Genomic DNA, 12,033 nt, shown 5'->3' on the forward strand with positions numbered 1-12,033 from the left:
AGACATTAACACACCAACAAATCCTGCAACACTTTTAACTTATGAATAAATTATTTGCAACATACATAAATAGTTATGAGTTTTCTATGATTGTGATGCCTATTATATTACAAATTCTTATATCACTATTTTACGCCCTAGACGACTCTAATAGATCTCCCTTTTTATACACATTTATCGCATAGAATTCCGGCAAACGATACACCTTTAAGCGATTTGTACTAAATTGACCATTTGTTGCCGCCTTGACATAGAAAATATCCTTCATGGACAATTCCCGGAAACCATTTTCACGAGATTGCAAATTTCTGGGTCTATAACCTTTGCGATCCAATAGTTTGACATAGACTATATCGTTATCCTTCAGTAGATTACGTCCCTGATAGGGTAAGGCATTTCGTGATTTTGGATACACCAACAGCGGTTGTATGGGAATTATATCATTGGGTATGGAGGGATAGAAGTCACTGTCCTCGAGCAGTGCTACATTTGCTGGATATATGGCAGCCATTGTCAGCGAACAAAGACACAGGACGCCGCCAATGATGTGTATGGCCATGGGTTTATTTGAGATCTGCAATGAAATGGAAATTAATTATATTAAATATATTTTTAATTTTATAAATAAATAATTAATGAGGCGCAATTGAAGTATATGTAGTAATTATGGTTTTAATGTAAATAAACAATTTTTTTTATGCAATGTGTGCTTAGGTTTTATTAACATTTTCGTGTGTACAGTCGAGTTTGCTTAATTGAAAACAGCAAAATATATGAAATTTCTTTCAGTTAATCGAAGTATTCAATTATCAAGTCCGGATAATTGCAATACGTTTCAAACACGTTTCAATTGTCTGTATAGACATGAGCTTTAACATAGCCCCACAAAAAATATTCTAAAGGCGTTAAATCGCACGATCTAGGTGGCCAATTGACCGGTCCCGAACGTGAAATAAAATGTTCACCGAACTCGCCTTTCAATCAGTCCATTGTTACGCGTGCTGTGTGGTATGTGGCACCGTCTTGTTGAAACCATATGTCATGCAAGTCGAGCTCTTGTATTTTGGGCAAAAAAAAAGTCGGCAACGCTCACCATTCACAGTTGCGTTACGATACGCATCATCTTTGAAGAAGTACGGTCCAATAGTGCCACCAGCCCATAAACCGCACCAAACTGTGATTTTATTCAAGATGCATTGATAGCTCTTGCAATGCTTCTGGCTTATCTTCACTCAAAAATCGACAATTCTGCTTGTTTACGTACCCAATAAGCCAAAAAAATGAGCTTCGTTATAAAATGGAAGAAGCGCGATGAATTTTCTTAACAGAGCACCCATTTTGATCATAAAATTCAATAATTTGCAAGCGTTATTAATTTGTAAGACGATTCATGATTAAATTATAGACCAAATTAAAGATGTTTGACAGACATGAAACGGGAGTGAGCTGTTTAAACCAGTATTGCCAGAAAGATAATAGTTAAAAAAATCACTCTTTATTGTACACAAGTATAAAAAATCTTGATCGTCTTGACATTCCGAGTATATTTAGCCATGTCTGTCCATCTGTCTGTCTATCTGCCTGTCTGTCCGTCTGTCTCTCCGTCTGTCTGTCGAAGCACGCTAACTTTCGAAGTAGGAAAATTAGGCGCTTGAAATTTACACAAATACTTCCTATTAGTGAAGGTCGATTGGGATTGTAAATGGGCCAAATCGGTTCATAACTTGATTAAGCTGCCTCATAAACTGATCTCGGATTTTGACGTCTTGAGCCTCTAGAGAGCTCAATTCTTATCCGATTTCCCCGAAATTTTGCATGTGACGTTTTGAATTTTAACATATGTGCCAAGTATGGTTCAAATCGGTCCATAACCTGATATAGCTACCATATAAACCGATTTTGGATCTAGACTTCTTGAGCTTTTAAAGGGCGCAATTCTTATCCGATTTGGCTTAAATTTTGCATGAAGTGTTTTGTTTTGACTTTCAATAACTGTGCCATGAATGGTCCGAATCAGTTTATAACCTGATATATTTAGTTCCTTGCCTACGTCCCTAGCTCCCATATAAACCGTCCTCGGATCTTGACTTCTTGGGCCTATATAGGAAGCATTTCTGTTCCCTTTAAGCTGAAATGTTGCTCGTGGTGTTTTGTTTTGTCTTCCAATAATTGTACCAAGAATGGTTTAAATCGGTTGATAACGTCATATAGCTGCCATATAAACCCATCTCAGATCTTCACTTCTTGGGCATCTCTAGGACGCACTTCTTATCCAATTTGGCTAAAATTTTGCAGTGGCTGTCGAAAGCACGTAAACTTTCGAAGGGGTAAAACTAGGCGTTTGAAATTTACACAAATACTTCCTATTACTCTATGTCGGTTGCGATTGTAAATGAGCCAAATCGCTTCATAACTTGTCATATAAACCAATCTCGGATCTTGACTTCTTCAGTCTTTAAAAGGCGCAATTCTTATCCGATTTCTTGGAAATTTTGCAGGTTACGTTTTGCAATGACTTCTAACATCAGTGCCAAGTAGAACCTGATATAGCTGCCATTTAAACCGATCTCGGATCTTGACTTCTTGAGCCTTTAGAGGGCGCAATTCTTGAAATTTTACATGAATTGTATGTTTTGACGTTCAATAACTTTGCCAAGAATAGTCCGAATCACTCCATAACCTGATATAACTCCCATTTGGCCGAAATTCTGCACGTGATGCTTTGTTTTGACTTCCAATAACTGCCAAAAATGGTCGGAATCAGTTCGAAACCTGCCATATAAATCGATCTCGAATCTTGACTTCTTGACCTCTATAGGACCCAATTCTGTTTCCATTTAGATGAATTTTTGCTCGTGGCACAAGTTGTTTTTGCTTGACTTCCAATAACTAACCCAAGAATAGTTCAAATCTTGAGCCTCTAGAGGGCGCAATTCTTATCCGATTTGGCTGAAATTTAGCATGAGATGTTTTGTTTTTCTATTCACTAACTGTGCCATGAATGGTCCAAAATCCGTTCATAACTTGATATAGCTGCCATATAAACCGATTTTGGATCTTGACTTCTTCATCCTCTAGAGGGCGCAATTCTCGACCGATTTGGCTGAAATTGTGCATGAAGCTTTTTATTTTTCCTTATAATAACTGTGCCAAGAACGGTCTAAATCGGTTCATAAATTAATATAGTTCCCATATAACCCGATATCGGATCTTGACTTCTTCAGCCTCTTTAGGGCGCAATTCTTATACGATTTAGCTGAAATTTTGCATGAAAAATTTTGTTTTGACTTCCAATAACTGTGCAAAGGACGGTCCAAATTGGTTCATAAATTGCTATAGTTGCCATATAAACCAATATCTTGAGCCTCTAGAGGGCGCAATTTGTATCCGATTTGGCGAAAATTTTGCATGAGATGTTCTATTTTTCCTTCCAATAACTGTGCCATGAATGGTCCAAATCGGTTCATAACTTGATATAGCTGCCATATAAACCGATTTTGGATCTTGACTTCTTCATCCTCTAGAGGGCGAAACTGTCAACCGATTTGGCTGAAATTGTGCTTGAAGTATTTTGTTTTTCTTTATAATAACTGTGCGATGGACGGTCCAAATCTAATTATTACTTTATATATCTGTCATATAAACCGATCTCGGATCTTAACTTCTTAAGCCTCAAGAGGGCGCAATTCTTATATGATTTGGGTGAAATTTCGCACAAATTGTTTTGGCTTGAAATATCTATAAACTAAAATATCACCCATAGACTATATTAGTTTATAGACCCAGTAGGCCACCGTAGCGCAGAGGTTAACATGTCCGCCTATGACGCTGAACGCCTGGGTTCGAATCCTGGCGAGACCATCATAAAATTTTCAGCGGTCATTATTTCCTCCTTCTGCTGCCGACATTTGTGAGGTACTATGGCATGTAAAAACTTCTCCTCAAAAGAGGTGTCGCACTGCGGCACGCCGTTCGGACTCGGCTATAAAAATGGAGTCCCTTTATCATTGATTATAATTTCTTGGATTCCTAGAATGTGTGTTTTTATAGAATTTCCTCCGAACTTCATCATTCTCTATCTCCACAAATAAAAATACAACCCCTAATTTTGATACGGCATGTTCAGGTTAGGACCATCTTAAATTGTGTAATTGATACCTGCATATCGGAAGTGGGAATGTTTTTAGTGAGATCATACCTTTGATTATAACACAACAGCAGGTTCTAATTATTTTGCCTTGGGAATTACTTGTGCTTGAATAGTAACATTGAAGACTTCCAAATAATTGATTGATAATAGATGTCCTAAACTTTGTTAATGCAATTTGTTATGCCATTTTGGCTAGTAGAAGTGCTGCCATTGATGTTTACTTACTTGGAATTAATTATTGGGTATTTTTCTTTTTTTATACAAACAAAAATCCACACATTGCCATAAGAAAAAGTGAGAATATATCTGTTGGCCATAACGAAAGCGTTTCGAGCGTAAGTTTCGTTTTTATGCTATGATGTCTCCCTCAGAGCATAAAGATCAGACACCAGCTCCCTCTTATAAAAGGGGTGACGACCCCACGACCAACAAGTTTAGGGTTAGTATACACGTCATGGCGTTGGCCATTTAATAGCTGAAGTGATTTGGCCAAATAGCCACAAACACTTCCCTAATTAAAATATTCTTAGTATCGAACAGAAGGAGAGATTTCTTTTCCATATGCTGTTCTGTTCTTCTTCAGTCTGTTTGTGTGTTTCGCATAAACACCAACCACCACTATCCAATCCAGCAACATCGATCACATGGAAATTATTAATGGCGCTGTGCTGTAAATTAATCTCAATCTCAACCTTAACCTTGACTCCAGGCTTAGACTTAGCCAAAGTACGAAAGCCAAAAAACCAATAGAAAGTAAATAATGACAAGTAAGAGCGTGCTAAGTTCGGCCGGGCCGAATCATATATACCCTCCACCATGGATTGCATTTGTCGAGTTCTATGCGCAGTATCTCTTTGTAGGCAAACAAAGAATATTGAATAAGAACTGTTGTACTATTGGAGCTATATTAAGTTATAGTCCGATTCGGACTATAAATGAATGCTGAACATTGTAGAAGTCATTGTGTAATATTTCAGTCCATTCGGATAAGAATTGCGCATAGTAGGGGCTCAGGAAGCAAAATCGGGAGATCGGTTTATATGGGAGCTGTATCAAGCTATAGATCGATTCAGACCATATTAGACACGTATGTTGAAGGTCATGAGAGAAGCCGTTGTACAAAATTTCTTCCAAATCGCATGAGAATTTCGCCCTCTAGAGGCTCAAGAAGTCAAGATCCCAGATCGGTTTATATGACAGCTATATCAGGTTATGTACCAATTTCCGCCATACTTAGCACAATTATTCAAAATCATAACAAAACACTCCATACACAATTTCAGCCAAATCGGATAGGAATTGCGCCTTCTAGAGGCTCAAGAAGTCAAGACCCAAGATCGGTTTATATGGCAGCTATATCAAAACATGGACCGATTTAAACCATACTTTGCTCAGTTGTTAGAAGTGATACCAAAACAATTCGTGCAAAATTTCAGTCAAATCGGATAGGAATTGCGCCCTCTAGAGGCTCAAGAAGTCAAGACCCAAGATCGGTTTATATGGCAGCTATACCAGACTATGAACCGATTTGAATCATACTTAACACAGTTGTTAGAAGTGATACCAAAACACTTCGTGCAAAATTTCAGTCAAATCGGATAGGAATTGCGCCCTCTAGAGGCTCAAGAAGTCAAGACCCAAGATCGGTTTATATGGCAGCTATATCAAAACATGGACCGATTTAAACCATACTTTGCACAGTTGTTAGAAGTGATACCAAAACTCTACGTGCAAAATTTCAGTCAAATCGGATAGGAATTGCGCCCTCTAGAGGCTCAAGAAGTCAAGACCCAAGATCGGTTTATATGGCAGCTATATCAAAACATGGACCGATTTAAACCATACTTTGCACAGTTGTTAGAAGTGATACCAAAACACTTCGTGCAAAATTTCAGTAAAATCGGATAGGAATTGCGCCCTCTAGAGGCTCAAGAAGTCAAGACCCAAGATCGGTTTATATGGCAGCTATATCAAAACATGGATCGATTTAAACCATACTTTGCACAGTTGTTAGAAGTGATACCAAAACTCTACGTGCAAAATTTCAGTCAAATCGGATAGGAATTGCGCCCTCTAGAGGCTCAAGAAGTCAAGACCCAAGATCGGTTTATATGGCAGCTATAGCAAAACATGGACCGATTTAAACCATACTAAGCGCAGTTTTTGGAAGTGATACCAAAACACTTCGTGCAAAATTTCAGTCAAATCGGATAGGAATTGCGTCCTCTAGAGGCTCAAGAAGTCAAGACCCAAGATCGGTTTATATGACCGCTATATCAAAACATTGACCTATTTGGCCCATTTACAATCCCAACCGACCTACACTAATAAAAAGTATTTGTGCAAAGTTTCGAGCGGCTATCTTTAATCCTTCGAAAGTTAGCGTGATTTCAACAGACAGACGGACGGACGGACATGGCTCAGACGTCTCATACGCATATTTCGAGGTGTTACAAACAGAATGACGAAATTGGTCTACCCCCATCTTATGGTGGAGGGTATAAAAATACAAATACTGTTATTGTAATAAATATACAATTGACGAAAACGTTATAAAGGCCTATTTTGGCTACATTAAATGTATGACATGAGGATAATCCAGAAACCGGTTTATATGGAAGCTATATCAGGTTATAGACCGATTTTAACCGTACTTGGCACGGTTGTTGGAAGTCGAAACAAAACACCGCATGAAATATTAAAGCCAAATCCGTCAAAACTTGCGGCTTATAAGGACTCTAGAAATCAACTCGGGAGATCGGTTTATATGGGAGCTATATCAGGTTATAGACCGCTTTGAACCGTACTTGGCACAGTGGCTGAAAGTCATAACAGAACATTATGTGCAAAATTTAAGCTAAATCGGACTAAAATTACAGCTTCCAGGAGCTCAAAAAGTCAAATCGGGAGGTCGGTTAATATGGCAGCTATATCAGGATATAGACCGATTTGAACCCTACTTGGCACAGTTGTTGGGAATCACAACAGAACACCATGTACAAAATTTCATCCAAATCGGACGAAAATTACGGCTTCCAGGGGCTCAAGAAGTTAAATCGGAGATCGGTTTAAATAGGAGCTATATCTAAATCTCAACCGATATGGCCCATTTGCAGTCATCATCGACCTACATCAATAAGAAGTGTCTGTGCAAAATTTCAAGCGACTAGCTTTACGCGTTCGACAGCTATCGTGATTTCGACGAACGGCCGGACGGACATGGCTAGACTGATTCAGAACATTGAGACGATCAAGGATATATAAACTTATGGGGTCTCAGACGAATATTTCGAGGTGTTACAAACGGAATGACTAGACTAGTATACCCCCATCCTACGGTGGTGAGTATAAAAATAAAATTAAGTAAGAACTACATAAATTACTAGCTGGCCAGGGCCCGCTCCGCTGCGCCTTCTTTTACTCTCTAATTTTATTTGAGCCCTATACTGGCACGGTCAGAAAATAAGTCCCGTTTTTGGGGGCTACTGATACGGTCTTTCATATATCATTTTAGTGCTCTACTCCCAAATACCTTTTATTTGAGCCTTTGTTTGCTGTGTTCGGTAAATATATCCGGTATGGGGGTATTTTTGGGGTGAGGTGGACGCCCCATTATCAGATTCATGCTCTTGTCTCAAATACCATTCATTTGAGCCCCATATTGTCATTATTGGTTTATATATCTATTTGGCGGGTTTTGGAGGTGTTGCGGCCCCCTAGATATTCCACCCTAAATAAGGAGGATACCAAATTTCAATTTTTGAGTTATTATAAACAAACTAAATTTCGCTTATATCACCCCGCAAATCTCCGAGATATGGCATTTTTGAATATAGGATAAGGGGAGGGTCCGCCCATTAAAATTTGGATTGATTTTGGAGGTGGGGTAGAGTTGCCAAACCCTTTTCCCCGAAAGTGGATATCAGATTCATACTCTTCTCCCAAAAATCGCATTTAAGCAACATATTGCTATAGTCGGTATATATGTATGGTTTATGAGGTGAGATGTCTCTGAAATACTTGATCATAAAACAGTTATCAAATTTGAGCCCCTGTTTGCCATAATTCACAAATATGTCCAGTATGAGGGTAGGGAAGGCTGGGACGACCACCCACGCTCTTAGCTCTGAAAAAATATCAGCATCGTGCTCTACTCTCAAAGTTATTTTATTTGAGCCCCAATTGCCATTGGTTTAGTGGGAGTTTATGGGATGAGACGACCTCCAAACACTTGGCCTCAAAATTGGATATCAAATTCCTATTTCTAGTACTTGAGCCCCTTATTGCCATAGTAGCTAAACATGGACGATTTGAAGGGAGTTAGGTAGAGTATAGGGGGCGGACTCTGAAATAAATTCAACTCGATTTGGTGTAAGCCCTATAATGTCAAGCGTTTTAAAAGTGGCTACCAATATATTCTCGTTCAGATCCACAGTAACTATTTTTTTTGTATTGATTATCTACATTAAAAATCCTATTTCCAAGTTACCACCTGGGACACCACATTTTTAAAGATCCGTAGGTCCCCTTGTGTCTATCCCAATTTGACGGTAAAAAGTGTACTCTACTACACAAAGACCTTTTATTGCTGTCCTATTCCATCCCGATCGGCCTTCATATATTATTATACCCACCACCGAAGGATGGGGGTATATTCATTTTGTCATTCCGTTTGCAACACATCGAAATATCCATTTCCGACCCTATAAAGTATATATATTCTTGATCAGCGTAAAAATCTAAGACGATCTAGACATGTCCGTCCGTCTGTCTGTTGAAATTACGCTACAGTCTTTAAAAATTGAGATATTGAGCTGAAATTTTGCACAGATTCTTTTTTTGTCCATAAGCAGGTTAAGTTCGAAGATGGGCTATATCGGACTATATCTTGATATAGCCCCCATATAGACCGATCCGCCGATTAAGGGTCTTAGGCCCATAAAAGCCACATTTATTATCCGATTTTCTGAAATTTGCGACAGTGAGTTGCGTTGGGCCCTTCGATATCCTTCGTCAATTTGGCTCAGATCGGTCCAAATTTGGATATAGCTGCCATATAGACCGATCCTCAGATTTAGGGTCTTAGGCCCATAAAAGCCACATTTATTATCCGATTTTGCTGAAATTTAGGACAGTGATTTGCCTTAGGCCCTTCGACATCTTTCTTCTATTTGGCCCTGATCGGTTCAGATTTGGATATAGCTGCCATATAGACCGATCTCTCGATTTAAGGTTTTGGCCCATAAAAAGCGCATTTATTGTCCGATGTCGCCGAAATTTGGGACAATGACTTGTGTTGGGCCCTTCGATATTTGTCTTCAATTTAGCTCAGATCGGTCCAGATTTGGATATAGCTGCCATATAGACCGATCTCTCGGTTGAACAATGACATGTACTTATAAGCATTTGGTCTAAATCGGATGATATCTATAGAGCTGCTATGGGGCATAAGGTATGCATTTTTCACTGGATGTTGACGAAATGTGGTTCACATATATACCCGAGGTGGTGGGTATCAAAAGTTCGGCCCGGCCGAACTTAACGCCTTCTTACTTGTTTTTACTTCCTTTTTTTTGGGTAGAATAGGGGGAGGGGGATTGTCCTCTGACACATCCTTTCATTTGAGTACAATATATATACTCGGCCGTCCTACATGACAGTTTGGTGTTGTGTTTATTGGGAAACAATTTATTTGGGTCCTTTATTGTCGCGATATACATGTCCTGATGCAGATTCTTGAAACCTTATAACAACATTAGATTCGAACCAGACTGATATAGACCTTTCACTTAAACAACATATTATCCCGCTCGAACTACACATCCTATTGAAGGGTATTTAGTGGATGGGCTAGTCCCAGACTCTGTCCTAAATGTGTGGGGAGGCCCCGTAGACACCTTGCATCAAATTCTTATAACAGATGTGTACTGAACTTCCAAACATCTTTCATTTGATATCCATATTGTCCCAATTGGTATGTATGCCCACCTATCTATCCGTCTGTCCGCCTGTCCATGTTAATTTGTGTGCAAATTACAGGTCGCAATTTTCATCCGATCGCCTTTAAATATGGTACGGGCATGTTTTTCGGCCTTGGAACGAAGCCTATTGAAATTGGAAAAAATCGGTCCAGATTTGGATATAGCTCCCATATATATGTTCGTTCGATTTGCAGTAATACTGCAATAAAATGGACATTTGTTAACCGATTGTCTCGAAATTCGCCACGAAGGATTTTCTTATGACTCTCGAAATTACTGGTGAATTTCATAGAACATGGTACAGATTTAGATATTCAATAGCTCTCATATCTTATATATAACAAGTAAAAGCGTGCTAAGTTCGGCCGGGCCGAATCTTATATACCCTCCACCATGGATCGCATTTGTCGAGTTCTTTTCCCGGCATCTCTTCTTAGGCAAAAAAAGGATATAAGAAGAGATTTGCTCTGCTATTAGAGCGATATTAAGATATGGTCCGGTTTGGACCACAATTAAATTATATTTATGTTGGAGACCTGTGTAAAATGTCAGCCAATTCGAATAAGAATTGCGCTCTTTATGGGCTCAAGAAGTAAAATAGAGAGATCGATTTAAATGGGAGCTGTATCGGGCTATAGACCGATTCAGACCATAATAAACACGTATGTTTATGGTCATGAGAGAATCCGTCGTACAAAATTTCAGGCAAATCGGATAATAATTGCGACCTCTAGAGGCTCAAGAAGTCAAGATCCCAGATCGGTTTATATGGCAGCTAAATCAGGTTATGAACCGACTTGTACTTTATTTGACATAGTTGTTGAAAGTAACAATAAAAAACGTCTTGCGAAATTTCAGCCAAATCGGATAGGAATTGCGCCCTTTAGAAGCTCAAGAAGTCAAGTCCCCAGATCTGTTTATATGACAGCTATATCAGGTTATGAACCGATTTGAACCATATTTGGCACAGTTGTTGGATATCATAACAAAACGTGCCAAAATTCATTCAAATTGGATAAGAATTGCGCCCTCTAGAGGCTCAAGAAGTCAAGACCCAAGATCGGTTTATATGACAGCTATATAAGGTTATGGACCGATTTGAACCATACTTGGCACAATTGTTGGATATAATAACGAAACACGTCGTGCAAAATTTCATTCCAATCGGATAAGAATTGCGCACTCTAGAGGCTCAAGAAGTCAAGACCCAAGATCGGTTTATATGGCAGCTATATCAGGTTTATATTGCAGCACCGATTTGAACCATACTTGGCACAATTGTTGGATATCATAACAAAAGACGTCGTGCAAAATTTCATCCCAATCGGATAAGAATTGCGCACTCTAGAGGTCAAGAAGTCAAGACCCAAGATCGGTTTATATGGCAGCTATATCAAAACATGGACCGATATGGCCCATTTACAATACCAACCGACCTACACTAATAAGAAGTATTTGTGCAAAATTTCAAGCGGCTAGCTTTACTCCTTCGGACGTAAGCGTGCTTTCGACAGACAGACGGACGGACGGACAGACGGACGGACATGGCTAGATCGACATAAAATTTCACGACGATCAAGAATATATATACTTTATTGGATCTCAGACGAATATTTCGAGTAGTTACAATCAGAATGACGAAATTAGTATACCCCCCATCTTATGGTGGAGGGTATAAAAATCAATTTGTGTTTGTTTGTTTGTATGCTCCTTATAGACTCAGAAACTGCTGAACCAATTTTCTTGAAATTTTCACTGATGGTGCATAATGATCCCGTGATGAAAATAGGGCACTGCATTTTTTGATATTTGAAGGGGGAACGGACCCTCCCCCTTATCCTAATTTTCAGAAACGCCAGATCTAGGAGATGGATGGTGTGATTTAAGCAAAATTTTGTGTGC

The 12,033-nt window shown here is 39.0% G+C and overlaps 1 protein-coding gene across 1 annotated transcript in view; it reads right to left on the minus strand.

Annotated features, from left to right (window-relative positions):
• LOC106096216 (uncharacterized) overlaps window positions 1–12,033 on the minus strand; it is a 205,290-nt gene continuing 193,257 nt past the window's right edge. Inside the window, exon 2 of the mRNA XM_059361341.1 lies at window positions 1–574. Coding sequence (XP_059217324.1) covers window positions 131–559 — 429 coding nt within the window. The 5' untranslated portion in view covers window positions 560–574 and the 3' untranslated portion in view covers window positions 1–130. The remainder of the gene's footprint in view (window positions 575–12,033) is intronic.

Source organism: Stomoxys calcitrans, chromosome 2, assembly GCF_963082655.1.
Source record: "Stomoxys calcitrans chromosome 2, idStoCalc2.1, whole genome shotgun sequence".
NCBI lineage: Eukaryota > Metazoa > Arthropoda > Insecta > Diptera > Muscidae > Stomoxys > Stomoxys calcitrans.